The sequence below is a fragment of the Lachancea lanzarotensis genome, scaffold LALA0S01 (assembly GCF_000938715.1).
Source record: "Lachancea lanzarotensis genome assembly LALA0, scaffold LALA0S01, whole genome shotgun sequence".
NCBI classification, from domain to species: domain Eukaryota; kingdom Fungi; phylum Ascomycota; class Saccharomycetes; order Saccharomycetales; family Saccharomycetaceae; genus Lachancea; species Lachancea lanzarotensis.
Window position 1 is genome coordinate 437537 of NW_019212879.1, and position 17744 is coordinate 455280.

Genomic DNA, 17744 nt, shown 5'->3' on the forward strand with positions numbered 1-17744 from the left:
GGATAGTTCTGTTTTTGTATCAAAATAAAAGTTGGACATTGTCTTAGTATAGTTTATGCTTGTTCCATGGATTCTACATCAACAGGCTCAAATTTGAATGGAGTGTATGGCGTACCTTCACCTTCGAAAAACTTCGACATAGATTCAACCCAGTGCAAACGCAAGGAATGCAACATTGCCGAAGTACCTTCCATCAAGACTAAGATGACGCAGGTGAGGACGAACCACATGGTAAACAAAACAACCGTCATGATCACACCGACTACGCCGGTCATGCCGAATGAAATTTGAATAGTCATAGTCCACAAAACGGTAGAAAGCTGAGCGTGCGCAAGAGATAGAGCCCATAGACGCAAGTAGGATGCAGTGTGAGAAACAGTATTCAAGCAGAATTCAATAGTGTGGATGACTTGGTGAATAACAACATCGCCAAACTCTTCACCATGACCACCTTCTTCTTCTTCATCTTGGTCAGCGCCGTTTTTAGCAGCGTTATGCTCAGCAGTGTTGACCTCATCGCCTTCGTTCGTGCCAACAGCTTCGTAACCATTATCGGAGTGGGTGAGCTTGAAGTGAATAGGCTTGATTAGAAGCAAGCATGGGATACAAATTAGGGCAACAATTAATAAGAAAACTTGGACCTTTGCCTGATGAGGGTATAGTTCTTCTTCCACGTTTCCTGGCGATAAAAACATGTTGATCAAGGTGTTCAAGAGACCAGGAGCGACTCGTTCTTCTTTGACCCAATCAATTGTCCACTTGTAAACAATACAAATGGACAAATATCCAAATATTCCCTGCATGAACAAGAGCCCTGGAATGAAATTTCCGATGATATCAATCCACTTATTAAAGTGAAGAGCGTTCACCAACGCGAACATGTACGAATAAGTCATATGAATGAAACCAAGCAAAACGGACAGTTTCATTTTGTAAGAATTGCTGAAAAGTAGAGCATTATCAGTACCATGCCACATCCAGTCTAAACCGAAAGCGTAAGTACCAACGGAGATAGCCTCGATGGGTTCGCCCTCTTCCCAGTGGGAGGGCCATTTCCAACCAGACTTGAACAAAGTCAAGGACTTGGAGAACATATCGTTGTATAAGAAACCGGTGTAGATGGAGAATAAGCCCATCAATAGAAGGATGTAACGTCCGGAGTAAGCCATGTCAAAAATTTCGTCCCTCTTCATCTTACCAAGAGGCACTTCATAAAAGACCAACAACGCTGCCACCATTGCCATCAACATACCATGTCCCATATCACCGAACATGACGGCAAACATAAAAGGAAAAGTGACAATGGTGGGCAAGCCGGCGTTCACTTCGCGGTAAGTCGCTATACCGTAACAATCGACAATGTTCTGAAAGGCCTCCGTGAACTTGTTTGTTCTGTGAAACGTGGGGGGACTTTTGTTTGTGTCCAAAACTTGGATGATAGAGGGAACATCCACTCCCAACGAGGTGGTGAGCCTGGCCAATTGTCCTTGTAAGTTGCTCAATTCATCCTTGGGCACCCAACCTTCACCAATCAAAGTCTTACGGTTCGAATCGTAGTCAAAAAGATTCAAAGTTTCAAAAACAGCTTTCTCACGAGCAATGTCCGTGTTCCAGGCTTGCAACTCTTTGGAAATAGCGTACAGCTCAGTTTCCAAAGTAGTGTTGGTGGTTTCCAAGACAGTGTAGACATCAGCAAGGCGGGAGTTGATTTCTTGCAGTTGCTTCGACCGAGCACCATGGTCATCACTGATGTCGTAAAGATTAGCGTCCAAAGATTCGGCGACCTTCTTTACTCTTTGCAAAATGAGGTCACCGTGAGAAAACACGATAAACGCATCCTTAAGCACTGTTGTCCTGGCCTTGGCATCGTACAATGGCTCGGGCAATTGAACATGCTTGAAAAAGAGGTTACCTCTCAAGACTCTCCATAAAATTTGCTCCAAAGTTCCAGCTTTTGCACGTGGAATCGTACCTGTGACGAACGAAACCGAGGTGGGAATACTTTCGTCTTGCGACTCAGTATGGGTGAGACCCGTAGCATTGGCAAAAAACTCATCACCGGCCTGCAAAACATGGCGAAACTGTTCCAAGTCCGATTTCTGTAATTCCAGCTGTTCGCTGGCTTCCACCAGCTGTTGCAAACGTTCTTCGATCAAAGAGCCATTTTCGACGTGGTCATCAATCTGAGACGTACTGGGGGCGATACGAAACACTCCTCTGGGAGTATCTTCCTCGCTCTCTTCAAAAATCTTGATATCATGTTCGCGCAAAAGTTTGTAAAAGTATCTGTACTGTCTTTGCAAATTGTCCAGACGTCTCACTTCAGGCACAAAAGTCCTTTGGAACGCACGAATCTTCGTGTTGAGATCTCTAAACTGAACCAGTCCTTGGTCTCCTAAGCTGTAGACCGAGTCCCTACCAATCTCTTGAGGAATGTAAAGTTGGACCAAACTCATTTCCGCAGAGCGGAACATCGCTTCGTATTTTTCGACCATCCCAAAGAACAAGTGAAAACAAGCGGAAACGATGAGTCTTTAAAGCCTGAGCAATGCTTCTATAGCTGCTTTTTGATGTGGTTTGTGGTGGATAAAAGTTATGGAATGCGGTGATAGGGATAAATTTCTATACACAGGTGATTCTGAAATTTTACAAGCTTCGTAGTCGTATCTAGTGATTTGGGAAGCAGTGACGGTAAAGTTTGTCCTGTGGTCTTAGTTGACCTGTATGAATCATTTGAAGTGGTTGAGTGAGTCTTTTGGATTTCAGTTATGTCTGGACGTTTTTCCGTTCATTATTTTGAGCACATTTGGTGATGATTTGGATGATGACAGTAAATTATTGTTCGGCATGAGTATTTGCGAGTCATGAGTCCTTCTTGTTCAGTAAGTGTCCTTGTACATCCCGAATTATTCTATTTACTTCGCTTCATGTATTAATAGATGTTTGTGATGATTTAATTGGTGAGGATCTGAGAGCCCACAGTTTCGTTTTAGTTCGGCTGGGCGACAGGGGAAAATGGAATGTGAGATTGGAATGTGTTTTGAATTGACCGCGATTTAGAATTGCAGCTGAAGTGTGTCTCATGGTGCTCTCTTTGAAGCCGGTGGGTAAAGATGTATCGTTGTGATTTTAGATCCCTATGTACGTATGTGTCATCACCTTATGGTAAATCACGTGCTGGTATAAAACCATATTTTAAGATGGGCGATTGATGAGCGTAGCTGTTTCGTTCGCACGTATTGAGTAACAGCTGATTCGATTTTGTCTGTATCTATCAGCTGCTTTCTCTCTTCAGCTTTACGACCCAAAACTGATAATGTTATTTGGTGTCCCCGGCGTACACATGATATACCTTTTTTTCAGCACTTATGAACAGCATCGAACCTGATTTCGATCAAATGCCACTGTTCTGCCTTTTTCTATATTCATAGCACAGCCAGCCGTTAGTTCATCTTTCAGAGATTTCTCAACCCAATGTTCATTTACACCACTTTATCATTAATTTCAACCCAAAACTCATATCACCTAAGTTTGATGAAAACCAGCAGATCCTCAAAAACAGCTAGGGGAGCCCCATGATCTTCAACCATCATATGTAACTACCACCCTTTCTCGATCAATCCATATTTGATTTTCATTTCCAGAACGTCATTTGGATATTGCCAAATCTACTTCTCGCGGAATTCGAACAGCCGACTAATTTCCTGAAATGCGTATCACATGATACGTCGTACCTTTTCATAATTACTATAGTGATATTCATCTAGGAACGATCTTACGGTAGGTAACTTGAAAACGATGACACGACTACTTAAAAGGAGCTTCAAATCTCACTTCTCAGACCTCACATCATTTGTTTAACGTGCAAAATTTCCGCACCCAAAGAATTGACCATGTCGCTCCCGATTCTCACGTCCGCGCCAGGAAAAGTTATCATTTTTGGCGAACATTCAGCTGTCTTCAACGAACCTGCAATTGCAGCAAGCGTAAACTCTTTGAGAACGTACCTTTTGGTAACAGAGACGGAAGATAGTGACATTGTCGAACTGGATTTCCCAGACATTGGACTTGACCATAAATGGCACGCAAAAGAGCTGTCTCAGATAGCTGCGCCCTCTAGAATAGCTGCTAGCGAACACTCTAAAAACCTAAATCCGGCATTAAACGCTGCTTTGGAGCCACTTTTGAAGCCCCTGCATGGATCATTGCAATACCATGCCGCGTATTGCTTTTTGTATTTGTATTCGTGCTTGTGTGGCAGTCGAAGAGGTGTGAAATTTAGCGTAAAATCAAGCTCGCCCATTGGCGCTGGTCTTGGATCCAGTGCTTCTATTTCCGTGTGCCTGGCACTTGCAGTCGGAAAATTCGGTGGTCATTTGAACTCGGAACCCGAAAAGTTGTCCAAACAGGAACTTGACTTCGTCAACGAATGGTCATTCATTGGTGAAAAATGCATTCATGGCACACCATCTGGTATAGACAACGCCGTGGCTACTTACGGAAATGCGGTGCTTTTTCAACGACAACCAAACGCGGAAACCAAGTTGGAACATATTTTGAACTTCCCTCAAATTCCCATGATTTTGACTAATACCAAGATTCCAAGGTCTACCAAAGTGCTGGTAGGGGGTGTACAAGATTTAATAACTAGGCAACCGGAAATAATAAGCCCGATTTTGAAGGCCATGGGTCAATTGGCCTCACGCGGTGCCAAAATTCTGGCTGATTTGAACGAATCCAATTTAGCAGATTTGTGCGAACTGGTACGAATCAATCACGGTCTTTTAACTTCAATTGGTGCTTCACACCCAGGACTAGAGGTAATCAAAAGCCTCAGTGACTCTATGTCCATCGGGTCTACGAAACTCACCGGTGCCGGTGGTGGCGGCTGCGCTTTCACTATCTTAAACCAAGATGCTTCGCTTAAAGATATTGAGAAATTTAAGAACACGCTTGAAACGCAGTACAACTATCAAACATACACGACAGGACTTGGCGGACCCGGATGTGTGTTTCTGCCATCGGAAGAAATCCAGCAAAACATAAGCGTTATCGAACCTCTGTTTAAAAAGTCCGCCAATGTTTCTGATCTTAACGCTGCTTTGCTGCCTGGAATTTCCGGTTTGAAATGGGTACATTGAGCATTTCCGATATTGTTGTGTCAAATAATAAAGATATAGAGAAGCATCGTACACAACAAAACTTGAGAGTAAATGAGTCTATTCAATACATCTTTAAAAAAACTGTACTTAAATGCTTGAGTAAAGAGCGATCTTAAATGCCTCTGTTGAACCAGACTTGTTTGATGGTATCACCATGTTGGTCTTTCTGGTTTTTCAAATGGTCCTCTAGTTTGTGAACATCAATTCTTTGGTATTGTGGGAAAACGCCCAATGCAAATGGTAGAGCTGCCAAAGACGTACCTAGAATCAAACCCAAATTTGCGAGGGTTTGAACGGTTAAAGATTTGCCCTTCAAGACACCTTTTTGGAGCCTCACCAGTAAAAGCGGTGGCAAAACCATGATTGGCGTGGCATTTATGACTCTGCTGAGAGCTGTTTCGCCAACAGCCAGGAAAGCGGCCTTTTTGGACGTACCTACCTCATCACCATTCTTGTCGTAGACAGAAATACCCTTCTGGATCTCACTTCCTCTCATCAAAAACACATTGATGACACCAGCACTGACCACGGCAGCGAATGGCACCAATCTACCTAGGACCAATCTGGAATTGGCAGAAATGTTTTGCAGACGAGGCACTATTTTGTTGAGACCAACGGCTACACCACAAGATGCAGTCACAGCCATGGCGTAGTTGGTCGCCAATTGGGAATTTGACATAGGATGCGATTTATTGGCATTTGCAGAGTTGATAGCCACGTTTAGCGACTGATTGGCCCATTGCCAGAAAACAGTACCAGCAATGCCCAATCCTGGTGTTAGCATACCAGCGGTGACGACCAAATTCGACAAGACACAGCAAGACATACGGAAAGGGAGTAACACTGTTTCTCCGGTGTCTGGGTGTACTGTGGAATCCAGTTGTTTCTTTGCATGCCAAAATTCGGGAGAGGGATCTTTGAGTTCACCGCGACGGTAGCTGGAGACGATTTTGCGTGCATTTTTGAGCTGGTTTTCAGTGGTTAAAAGCATGAACGGATCACTGATTTCAGAACAGTGACGCACTCTTCCCCAGTATGTAGAGAGGTCGAATTTCGAGTCCGGAAGTGGAAAAGGGCCGGGAACCGAAGATGCCATGGTGGAATTCACTTGTTTAGGAGGCTTGGAGATGCTAACTTACAGGCTTGGAAAAGATCTATAGGATGCTGGAGGGTCCAGAGCAGCGGCAATGGTTTCTGGAGAAGAGTTTTTCAATGTAATTTCACGGTAATAGTTTTTCATGAGTACTGATGGAAAAGGTATTCGTGAAACGAGAAAAGAGAGATGAGAGATATTGAGTGGAATAGCGGAGAAGGCAGAGCGTTGAGGTGATTAAGAGAGGCTAGATGAGCTAGGTTTCACAAATGCAGACTGGAAGATGGAATATCGTTTATCAAAATCTCAAAATCACGTGACCGTGGCGACGGAATGGGCTAAAATTATGATGAAGGTTGGAGTGATATTTGAACTACCTACGTCGAAACGACGAAGGTAAGAGTGAGATCTTCATCAACTGTCGGCATTTTCTCTTCACACAAGCCCTGATAAACTCACTTTTCAATTTTTGCCTACATCAATTCGGATCTCTACACGTGACCAAATGCTATCCTCATATATCGTTGTATTTTGCCAATTCATCACATACGAGAGTTTGGCCGAGTGGTTAAGGCGTCAGATTTAGGCTTAACTTTCATAATAAGTCAGATTCTCTGATATCTTCGGATGCGCGGGTTCGAATCCCGTAGCTCTCATTATTTTTTGATTATCAAGTTTTTTTAATTATTGAATTTTGTCAATATGAGCGTCAGTCAAACCAGCTCAAAGAGAAAAGATACGTCTCAACCAATCCCTCACACATATCTAACAAGTCTCTATTGCTCAGTAAATCCAACCTCACTCACCACTTTTCCCACCGTTTTCCTTTTTCCGTCTCTCTGCCCTAAACCCACCTTCTCTGTCGTTACCCAGCTTATTTGCCATATGTATAAATTAAAAGATCATCAACCAATTCGTCTTTCCTGACTGCGACTTTTTGATCGGTTCTTCAAAACAGTGATACGAAATTATATTCGCCTTCTATTCACTGTGCCATCTGTAATATCCGTAGATGATCAGAGGGGAAAAGAACGGCCAGACGGAAAATCGCCAGCGTCCTCATACTGTCCGAATCGATAAAGTTTACTCTACTGGGTTCGGTCGGTAACTGCGCAAGCGAGACAACTCTCCAGCCATAAACCACACTGTTCAAGAAACAGAAGAACGTAAAGGAACCTAGAACGACTTAAAAGAACGGCAATTTTCGTAGACTTGCCGTCTTCACCTCATTGTAGATATAATATTTGATAGTGCTTTCACCACGAATCTTGACCTTGAAACACCGAAAGCTACAAGATATAGGTATTTTAGCAAACAACAGCAACATATCGTTGTGGTTGAGACTTGCAAGTGTTCTAATTCGATGTCTAGCTGGTCCTATTTCTTCTTGTCTTGTCGCTGTTCTCATCTTGTGTATTTTCCCGTCGTTGGCCCTATAGGCCTATAATGAATATTATTGAAAAATTTTGATGAGCTCATCGCATCGCATCGCTCAAGCTCATCGCACCAGAAAATCAACGTTTATACATCGGATAAGCAGCAGTAATGGCTGAAGAGGCACAGGTAAAGGTCAGATTCTTCACCAGAGAACAAGATGAGAATTTGAAGATCGAAGATACGACTCTTTTTGCACCAGTATCGCTAAAAAGATACGGTCTTTCCGAAATCGTCAATCATCTGCTGAAACCAGATTCGCCAGTGCCATTCGACTTTTTGATCGACGGCGAGCTTCTTCGTACCTCGCTGGATGTCTATTTGACCAAAAAAGGCTTGTCTTCGGAATCGCTGCTCAACGTCGAATATACCAGGGCTGTGCTACCACCTTCGTATCTGAAAAGTTTCAACAATGACGATTGGGTCAGCGCTTTGGATGTGGGCAGTGCACGCATCTTGAGTGGTTCCTACGACGGTATAGTACGTACATGGAATCTCTCGGGAAAAATCGAAAAGCAGTATGCTGGCCATTCCGGTGCCGTTCGTGCTGTAAGATACATATCCGGCACCAGACTAGTTTCGGGCGCCAATGACCGTACTCTACGTCTGTGGAAATCCAAAAACGATGATCTGAAAAACAACCTTGAAGCGGACGATGAAGATGTGGAAGAAGGAAAAACTTTGGCCATTCTGGAGGCTCACAAGGCCCCAGTTGTCACTTTGGATGTCAGTAATGACCGCATTTTGTCCGGCTCGTATGATCACTCGCTTGCATTCTGGTCCACAAATCATAAGGAAATGACCGCACTCGACCCTATGGATGCTCTAGGATCCTCGGTGTCGTCGGCCGCCAAAAAGAGAAGAAAGCTCGCACTCAAAGACGGTTCTGTGAGAAGGCGGTCGCCTCTTGCTCTTCTAGAGTCACATACCGCTCCCGTGGAGGCTGTTCGTTTCGATGCACAAGACAATACGGTTGGTTATTCTGTGTCTCAAGACCATTCTATCAAAACTTGGGACTTGGTCACATCTCGTTGCATTGATACAAAACATACATCCTACTCACTTCTGTCTCTAGCACAACTGCCGCAGCTAAATTTGTTGGCTTGTGGGTCAAGTGCCAGACATATCACGCTACATGACCCCCGTGTGGGCTCTTCAGCCAAAATCACTCAGCAGCAGCTCAATGGCCATAAGGGTTTTGTCGTCTCTCTTGATACGTGCCCTGAAAATGAATACCTATTGTGCTCTGGATCCCACGACGGAACTGTGAAAGTTTGGGATGTCCGTTCCACGTCGCCAATGTACACTATTACCAGGGAAGCCGATGTTGTTAAAGGCATCAACGATAAAGTTTTTGACGTTAAATGGGCCAAGGGCCTCGGAATCATCAGTGGTGGACAGGACAAAAAGATTCAAATCAATAAAGGTGACGACATCTTTAAGGCTTGATAATATCCCGCACCCTGCCTATGTGTAAATTATTCATTCTCCCGTATATACTGAATGAAATCTAACCAGTCCGTAATAACCTTGATACAAGGACTTTTCGTTTGTGACATAGCCGCATAGCTTTTTAGTATCAGCGTCGTGGTAGAGATCTTTCCATTTTCTAATGCTGCGCAAACTTTTCAATTCTTCATCCGTGAACTGTACTTTAGGCCTGGTTCCATACTTCAATGGGCCTATGTTTATCCAGTGTAGCTTCAAGCAGAAACTCTTGAGTCCTTCAATAGCATCAAAGTAATCAAATACATTTTCCGCTGTGTCTATGAAGAACGCAGACAGCACCACTATGTTGTCGTAAGTAGCACCAGGTTGAAAGTCACAAAAATTGCCTAGATGAACTTTAAGGTTTGCGGGCCTGCGGATTTTGGATAGGTTTATGTCAAATCCAGTCACCTGTTGTTGTACAGAAAGCTGACCCGAGAAGTGTTGTGCGAACGGTTTGATGTTGACTGTGCCGTCATAGTCTAGCACAAATTCGTTGCAGAGATACATTAGCGTGGAGAGTTCAACAGAGTGGACGTCGAAGGTGGAGAAAGCACAGGCGATTTCGTAGGCCAGTCCTCCTAGTCCCGATCCAGGCACCACCAGTAGTGTCTTACCTTTTAGTTTGAGGCCCTTGAGTCTTGATTGGATAAAATCAACCAGTGGTTGGCGCTCTGACTGAAAACTGGAGTGCCAGTCTCGACACATATGGGAAATGGCTTCATTGACGCGCGATTGTTTCGAACTTGGAGAAAGCGTAAGTTTGTGCACTGAAATCCGCTTCAAAGCTGACTGGCTATCTACCTCGAAACCCAAACCTTTGGCAACAGAAAGCAGCTCTTTACCGTATTCATTATCGAGTTGATTGTTACGCAGCAGTTTGATGAGTGAGTTCTCCACAATAAGCTGCGTAGTCGAGCTATTGTCACCGATAGCATCATTGATTTGCTCGAGTTTTTCAAAGTACTGCAGAGCCCTCAATTGCTCGATTTGGGCCGGATTTACACTTTTGGACATATGGTAAAGCGTTGCATTGTATTTGAGTGCTCTGGCCCGGTATTCTTGCAAATAAATCAGCGAATCATACACCTCTGAGAGTCCTACCGGGTTATTAAAATGCTTGGATTCTTCCAGTCGAAAACCAGTAGATATCGGTACATGTTTGGTCATTTTAGAAAATGAACGTTGAAGCTTATTTGCCAAACGCATTTTCCAGCCATTGTTCTTGTTTAAAATCATCAGAACGACCGAGAGAACCACCATAAGACAGGAAGACAATGTAGAGTTCATCGTTGCTCAAATGGTCCCAAAGAGTCTTCTTTCAAGGTCAAAGTTGGCGTTCTTTTCAAATCGAAAATCAACTTAATGTCATCGATGATGGGTTGACAATATTTGTAGAAACTATAAAAAAACGGCTAGAATAACTACGTTCTTTCCTGGTAATGCCGATTAGTATATATTTGAGTGTTGTAGAATTTAAACAAGAGAGTATTTTGAAACTTGGTGGGAAGCAGCAGTCTCTGCGGTGGAAGTACGGGTGTGCGATGAACGAGTGTCATTTGCCGGTTCAGGATCACGATTTGCAGATCTGTTCTTGTCATTGAGGGCTTCTTGGGAGTCATGAAGCGTAGAAACAGCATTTTCAGAGTTCTTGTCATCGTCAGCTTCTTGCTTCAATGCGTTGAATCCAAAAGTCGAGTTGTGACGCATGGTCTCACCGTATCTGGCAAAGATCCACGGTATTGGAATCATGGCAATGCAAATGAAGCCGAATAATGAGCTGGCCCAACTTATCTTCAGCTTTTCGTACATCTGAATTGTGAACAGCGGGAAGACACAGCTAGTGACGTACCGCAGTAAGTTGTTGGCAGCTAATGCCGAGGCCACGAATAGTGGTGGATAGCAGGTTGAGAAATACATGATGACACTGAAGAAAATCAGAATCAGACCGAATCCAAATGGCACGCCTGCTGCCATTGGGGCCATCCAATGAACACTCGCACGTCCGGTCCACCCAAGCCAGAAAAGACTAATTGGAAGCGCTATTGAGCCGATTTTGCAAATATCAAGCAGCTTTTCTGGTTTGAGCACCATAAGCTCGCCAGTTTCAGGATCTCTATGGCCTCTGAGGGGCCTGGTACGTTTGGAAGAGCTGGAGACCAAAGGAGGCGTGCCGGCGGGCGCTTTTGGGAAGAAGTAACGGCGATCATAGAGAATGTAGAACAACGAGCCCAACCACAATCCGATACCGATTCCGATGAACGCCAAACCGGCCACTCCGGTGCTCATGTGGTAAACACCGCGGAAAATGACAGGATAGGCTTCGAAAAAGGCAAACAAAACTGCAAAAATGAAAGCAACGTAGATCGAGAAGAACAGCACCGTGGGCTCCACTACCAGCATTTTGATGGGTCTGAAAACGGTGATGGTCAGGGTCAGTTTGAGGAAGTCCTTCTTGGCCTGGGCTGACGGTTCGATGAGATTGACTTTCCGCTTACGGGCTCTCTTTATGAGAATGACGCCCTTGTGGGTCTCGGGCATCAACACCAAGAAGGGCAGGATCAACCCACCGGCGAAAAGCTGGATGTAAGTGGCCCATCTCCAGCCTTCCTTTTCGGTAGCAAAACCCGCAATGATGGGGCTAATGATAGGACCCAAGAAGGGTGCCAGACAGAAAAACGACATGGCCACGGAGACTTCGTCCTGGTCCCATATATCCATGATGGTACCGGAAGCCACTGAAAGTGCAGGCGAAGCGAAAACACCCGAAAAGAACCGCACGGGCAGCACCACACGCAGATGGCCGCCGGAAAGTGCCACTCCCATTGTGAACAGCATCGAAACGGGCAAAGAAACGATGTAGATGATTTTCCGCCCAAAAACCTCGGACAGTGGAGCTCCAATGACCGTGGAAAGTCCGAGCAGATAGAAGGTGAGCCCGGAAATCGCCAGCGTTTGATCGTAGCCGTACTCGAGCACCATACGTGGCACACCGTTCACGTACAGCGACGAACCCATTGTCACCACTAGACACAACACCGCTGCGGACATCGTGGTGAACCATTTTCGCCAGGTGGGCCAGTTGTGTGGGTTGTCGGTGTCAAGAGGACCGTCCCAGTCCAGCTGGCGGGGGTCAATTGGCTTGTCCGGGAGCTGTTCAGGTGTTTCGGTGCTGTGAGAGGTCATCGCCAGTGGTTTTAGGAGAGAAATGCGATGAGATGTCGACGTTGAGCGCCGATGCGATGAGCTTTCGAGGTTCGAGAATGAAAAAACAGACCCGAGTAGATAAGTGGGTAGATGTGCGGATGGAGGTCTCCCTAGAGGTCCGGATCGAGGAAAGCACGTGCAAAATATTTTTTAACAAAAAGCTTCGTACAAAAAGACCAAATTTTTCCAAAGTTCTCAAAGTCACGTGTAAGCCTAGAAAAATTGAAATTCCAGCAAAACCTCAACCGTTGAGTTTTTTTTATGCTCTTGTTTGAAAAGACCCTGTGTTCGAGCCTTTGCCAAGAGGAGATACAACAAAATGCGTCTGTGCGTAATAAGATCTTCTTTGATACCTATACGTGATCAGAAATCTCCTATCAAGGTCCCACTATAATTCTGTATTCGCTTTTATATATACAAGCTCTCACGAGAGTCTCATTTTGTAGTGTTTCCGGGTATAATTCCTACCCTTCCGTTGTGGTAGTAAGATCATATAATGAGTCTAGATCTGTAATACCGGTGTTAGTGAGAAGAAAGCGTTGGCAGAAACAACGGTTCAAAAACGGCACTGCACCCAGAAAAGGAGGAAGGTCACGGAACTCGAGCTGTGGTGTGTGGGCGACGAACTTGTGTGGATACGAAACGTATGTCTTGAATAGAAGACGTGGTGTGTAGTGGTGCTAGCGACGGGACTGGGTAATAGTGATAATCCGCGATGAGAAGGATGTCGTGGTGAACTGCTGAGTTGAAGAACACGATGTTCAATCAAGATAGAGCGATGATGAGGTGTATGAAACACGATTGAAGGAGCTTGGTGAAGATATCCAGGGCCTTTTTGATCTGTCACGTGCAAAATTCGAGTAAATTCGAGTAAAATTGTTTGTCACTTTTTCATATCGTGGCGCCGTGAGTGTCTACGTGATAGAAGCGTTTCTTATGCTGTTCAAGAAGACTGTTGCGTTTGAGAGGGAACTATAAAGGCATTGGTCGATGAGAACAAGTTGGAAAAACTACTTTGAGAGCTCTGATGGTTTTTTGGTTAATTCCAACCAGGTACGGCTTTAACTTTTCATGGTAATGACACGCGAGTACGCGACGATGGGGAATCATTCAAGCTCCCTTACAAGTGTGGTAGCTCGTTGCTAGCACTTGTCTAAACACCCTTTATATCCAACTGAAAGTGGTTAGTTGTTAGTTGAATCTCTATTCAGCATCGGCAGTCACTCTACACGTTGCATGACACGCTGGACTAAAATGATATTCATTCTGTCACCAGTAGGACGAAGGCCTCAGCCCATTGCGTGGACAAGCAGGGCTCCAATTGTTGTTTGAATTCACCAATCGGAAGAGCTTGAATGCGTCTGTCAATTGGTATTTATACATGCAGTCTGGCGCCAGTTCGCCACATGCAAAAATCTGGGTTCTGCGCCAACAACGACAACAACGACAACAACGACCTGCCTTCCCCCACTACTTGCAATCTTTAAGCAAACCCACTATTCCTATGCATCTTGGTAGCTTGCATCTTCTCAAACGTTTTTGTAGCGGGTTGTATACAACGACACCTCCATTTTTCGATTTTTACTTCATACCCAAAGTGTGGAGGATTCGCTAAGCTCCAAGGTCTTTCAACTGTCGCAGTTTTTCCTACCTCTGGTGCAATAGCACCTAACTTTTGATGAAACTATCAGCTGAACTTTAGAAATCAGGCGGCCTTGATGTTTCAAGCTTTCAGACAAGCATACCTTTACATTCCGACTCGGAAGACTCGATATCTTAACCACATATATTCTGGGTGTACTCGGTCATATAAAGTTGGGCCTATTCAAATATATTCACAGAGCGTTGAATTTACAGAAACTGCTTTGTCTAAATCCTTTCGTATCTGTCACCAACAACTGTAAAGTCTTTGAGAAACGCATTGATCTTCTGCAACTCCGAGTCCGAAAGCTTCTTGAACGTATAGTTTTCTAACACGCGACGCCCAGAAGATCCACCTGATAGCGGGATGAATTTGGTACCGGGATACTTGGAATTGTTTGACACTATCCATGCCATAGCAACCTGTGGTAGCGTAATACCATCTTCCCGTTTGTCCACGATTTCCTCCTGCAGAAACTTGTTCAATTGCAAATTGTGCTCCAAAGCTTCGCCCGAAAACCTTTTGAGCGACCTCCGGTAGTTTCCTTCGGGCACGTCATCAGCAGATTTTATCGATCCCGTCAAAAGCCCACGACAGAGCGGAGAGTAGCACAAAATGGGCAATCCTCTTGCGTTACAAATGTCAGCGACGCCGTTCGACAAAATTTCCGGGGAAAACAGCGAGAGTTCAACCTCAACGCACGCTAGGTAGTCGTGATATTTATCGTCAATAGCTGCGATCTGTTTGGCGTCGACCTCGCTCAATGAAATGGCCCCAATGACGCCCTTTTGCACAAATTCTACCAGGGTATCGAATGTTTCTGCAGGGTAAACGTTGGATCCAGCCAATTTGACGTCTAGTCTTGCTGGCTCGAAGATATCGATGAAACCACCAATTTCACGAACGCAGTTCTCGACAGATTTGATAACACTGGCACGGTCACCCAACGGTGTGAATGTCTTAATATCGAAACAGCCTTTGCAGCTGACGATGACTTTTTCACGCACACCTGGACGACTTTCGAAATATTCACGGGCCACCTGCAAGTTGATGAAGTTGGGACCGTAGAACTCACCGACATTGAGCAAAACTGGTTTTTCCTGCAACTTGATCGCTGTATCAATTGCTGCAAAAGATGTTTCTTTGGGTGGAGGATTAGGTGGCATTGCAAGACCCATCAGCCCATAACCGGCCGTAGCCTTGAAGTGAGCTGCTCTAATTTCCTCAGGTGTTCGCATTTCAGTTTGATATTGTCTTGAGAATGGGATTTGCGTTGGCAATTGAAGAGCAGGTTAGTCTTGGCATCCAGTAGCATTCAAAAGACTCCTCTTTTTATATGCTTTGGCAGTTTAGAGATAGGTTCCTCTCATAATTGCCTTGAGGGCAATACGAACCCGGCTTTAGAACGGATTTTTTTGGAGCATTGTTCCATGAACGTCATATTTCTGTTGATAGATAGTGATTGAACGGACGTGGGTAGTCAAAGTTCATGACAGAGTGGTCGAATATGATGTATAAGCAAAGGGCTGCTATGGGCAGTGATTTTCAGTGCATATTTAGAGCTACCGGACCCAAGACGGAACACATGAGAAACAAACTGAAGTGAGGCTTGACAACTGAGGTAGGTGAAGTTACAACGGGGGTATGACGGAAAAGGAGGCTTCTCTCGTTCATGGTTCCATGAATAACTTTGGTTGCTGTGAGTATCAAGATTTTGGAACAGATTTATGGATTTCGGAAGCCTTGACGATGCAGTTTGAATACCAATAGATGCTTACGATCAAAAACTTGAATTCACGAATAATTCCTCGGTTTTATTATACTTCACCTCATCTGTTCCTTGTCTTGTTCTTGTATCGATGCCGTTGAGGCAATACTAGATTATTGTCTTGATACTAGCGAAAAAGCTATTTTGTAGAACACTTTACTCGTAACTGTTGTTGTAGACCTCATCGGAACCGTAAAATACGTTTATCGTCACTTTCACTGTCAATTTCGTCCTGACTTCTTCAATTAGTGTCAAGTTACTCAACTGAACGCACATTTCCCATATTCATTGAGATTCTGCCCCAAGCTTCGGCCCTGCGTTCTTACACTTTGAAAATCAGCACTTCTGTCGTGGGAAACCTATTAAAAAGTATTGTCAACAATCGAGCATCGCTCCCCATTATCGCATCCACTCTCCCTCCCATCATCGCTCTCGCTGACAATCCATGCGAGAAGTTATCAGCATTAGTGCTTCCCATCGAGCAAACCATGTTCTTACCCAATTCTACAACGGCCAAGAACAACTTCTCCAAGCTACCAACAACGTCAATGAACCGGGCGTGTTTCTGAACCCAGTGGTTGACAGAATCAGCAAAACGGTGTCTTACTCACCAAGAGCTCTGTTGTGGGACGCAAGAAACGGTGTAGGATCGCTTGGATTGCACGAATACGAAACTGGCCACGATTACTATTTCGACCCAGACCGTAAGCCGGAGGAAGCCACTCAAAAAGGCGTCCAAGTCATCCAAACTCACCAGAGAATACCAAAATCTGAATACCAAACGGCAATTGACTCCAACGGCCGCCTGCCAGAACTGACCGATGCCAACACTAAGTACTGGTCCGATTATACCAAACTGGTTTTTGGATCGTCCAATTTGAGCTCTTTGAAAGACTGGTACCACAACGTGGAAGATCCATCGCTGCCGGACTTCCAAGACCAAAATCAAGCGTATTTCAACAACTACGAAGTCGGCTACAACGAGTTCAAGAGTAACTACAGCACGGAGTTTCTAGATGAGAAATTTCACTGGCAATTGGAGTCCTGTGATGGCCTCCAGGGCATCAATCTCGTTTCCGAGCTAGACAATGGTTGGGGCGGGTTTTCGTCCAGCTTGCTGTTGGAAGTACGAGACGAACTTCCCAAGACCGACATTATAACGTGGGGGTTCAACAAAGACGACGCATTGACGCTGCAGAAACCCGTTCGTTCGTCCAAGACCAATTTTGATCTTATTTGCAACAAGATTCGTTCTACCATCAGTCTTGTGCGCGACTCAGAGCTGTTTTTCCCATTGTATTCAAATCCACAGCAGTCGCTTTGGCAGTCTGCTGGTGCTGCAACTCTGCTTTTCGATGCTGTGAACTCTGTTTCTTCCAATCGAGTTCCGGAAGATCGTGTTTTGTTTGGCCAAATAGTCGCAATGCTCACACAGGGAGAAACTCGACAAAACGTTGTCTCGCAGCTCGAAGCCGATAACATCGATTTTTCTTTCTACTCACGCATTCCTAAAGTCAAGACTACTGGAGAGAAAGTGTTTAACAAACTCGTCATTTCAAGAGACTCTACAAGTGTCGTTAAGGAGCCGTGGATGCTGAAAAGCTACGAATGGCAGCCCTCAGACACAATCCCTATGGACTATAGAGCGAACACCAAATACACTACCAACTTGGCCGTGACGGAACAACCCAGAGATGTCTTCAAGAGCTGGTTTGACCTGGTTTCGCGCTATTTCCGCTACGATTCCGACCGGGAAGAGCTTAAGGAAGAGTTGGGCACTTTGGCAAGCGAGTATGAACACGGATGGTACGACGACGACGAATCTGGAGACGATTGCTGATGATTTCTGTCATTTATACGTGTGTACGGCGATGTCATCGGTAAGAGCTGGTAGAGGTCAATGATTTCGTTGATTATAGGCGATGAGCTACAGTTGACCTTTAAATAAAG

At 44.7% G+C, this 17744-nt stretch overlaps 8 protein-coding genes and 1 non-coding gene across 9 annotated transcripts; 4 read left to right on the forward strand and 5 right to left on the reverse strand.

Annotated features, from left to right (window-relative positions):
- Positions 1–53: 53 nt before the first annotated feature.
- On the reverse strand, positions 54–2495 carry VPH1 (LALA0S01e04720g1_1; the record flags this gene model as incomplete). Its single annotated transcript, XM_022774312.1, has 1 exon — positions 54–2495. One exon carries the CDS (start codon positions 2493–2495, stop codon positions 54–56), a length of 2442 nt encoding a protein of 813 aa, XP_022626421.1.
- Positions 2496–3893: 1398 nt separating this feature from the next.
- Positions 3894–5141, forward strand: ERG12 (LALA0S01e04742g1_1; the record flags this gene model as incomplete). The annotated part of the gene is made up of 1 exon (XM_022774313.1): positions 3894–5141. The coding sequence occupies one exon, from the start codon at positions 3894–3896 to the stop codon at positions 5139–5141; it is 1248 nt and encodes a 415-aa protein (XP_022626422.1).
- A 133-nt stretch (positions 5142–5274) lies between these two features.
- FSF1 (LALA0S01e04764g1_1) lies at positions 5275–6258 on the reverse strand (the record flags this gene model as incomplete). The annotated part of the gene is made up of 1 exon (XM_022774314.1): positions 5275–6258. One exon carries the CDS (start codon positions 6256–6258, stop codon positions 5275–5277), a length of 984 nt encoding a protein of 327 aa, XP_022626423.1.
- A 547-nt stretch (positions 6259–6805) lies between these two features.
- LALA0_S01e04786r lies at positions 6806–6911 on the forward strand. The gene is made up of 2 exons: positions 6806–6843; positions 6867–6911. It is a non-coding gene; the product is annotated as a tRNA-Leu (tRNA).
- An 889-nt stretch (positions 6912–7800) lies between these two features.
- YTM1 (LALA0S01e04808g1_1) lies at positions 7801–9138 on the forward strand (the record flags this gene model as incomplete). Its single annotated transcript, XM_022774315.1, has 1 exon — positions 7801–9138. One exon carries the CDS (start codon positions 7801–7803, stop codon positions 9136–9138), a length of 1338 nt encoding a protein of 445 aa, XP_022626424.1.
- Positions 9139–9171: 33 nt separating this feature from the next.
- LALA0_S01e04830g (LALA0S01e04830g1_1) lies at positions 9172–10467 on the reverse strand (the record flags this gene model as incomplete). The annotated part of the gene is made up of 1 exon (XM_022774316.1): positions 9172–10467. One exon carries the CDS (start codon positions 10465–10467, stop codon positions 9172–9174), a length of 1296 nt encoding a protein of 431 aa, XP_022626425.1.
- Positions 10468–10653: 186 nt separating this feature from the next.
- On the reverse strand, positions 10654–12363 carry TPO4 (LALA0S01e04852g1_1; the record flags this gene model as incomplete). The annotated part of the gene is made up of 1 exon (XM_022774317.1): positions 10654–12363. The coding sequence occupies one exon, from the start codon at positions 12361–12363 to the stop codon at positions 10654–10656; it is 1710 nt and encodes a 569-aa protein (XP_022626426.1).
- A 1890-nt stretch (positions 12364–14253) lies between these two features.
- Positions 14254–15264, reverse strand: LALA0_S01e04874g (LALA0S01e04874g1_1; the record flags this gene model as incomplete). Its single annotated transcript, XM_022774318.1, has 1 exon — positions 14254–15264. One exon carries the CDS (start codon positions 15262–15264, stop codon positions 14254–14256), a length of 1011 nt encoding a protein of 336 aa, XP_022626427.1.
- A 975-nt stretch (positions 15265–16239) lies between these two features.
- On the forward strand, positions 16240–17634 carry DML1 (LALA0S01e04896g1_1; the record flags this gene model as incomplete). Its single annotated transcript, XM_022774319.1, has 1 exon — positions 16240–17634. One exon carries the CDS (start codon positions 16240–16242, stop codon positions 17632–17634), a length of 1395 nt encoding a protein of 464 aa, XP_022626428.1.
- Positions 17635–17744: the final 110 nt, after the last annotated feature.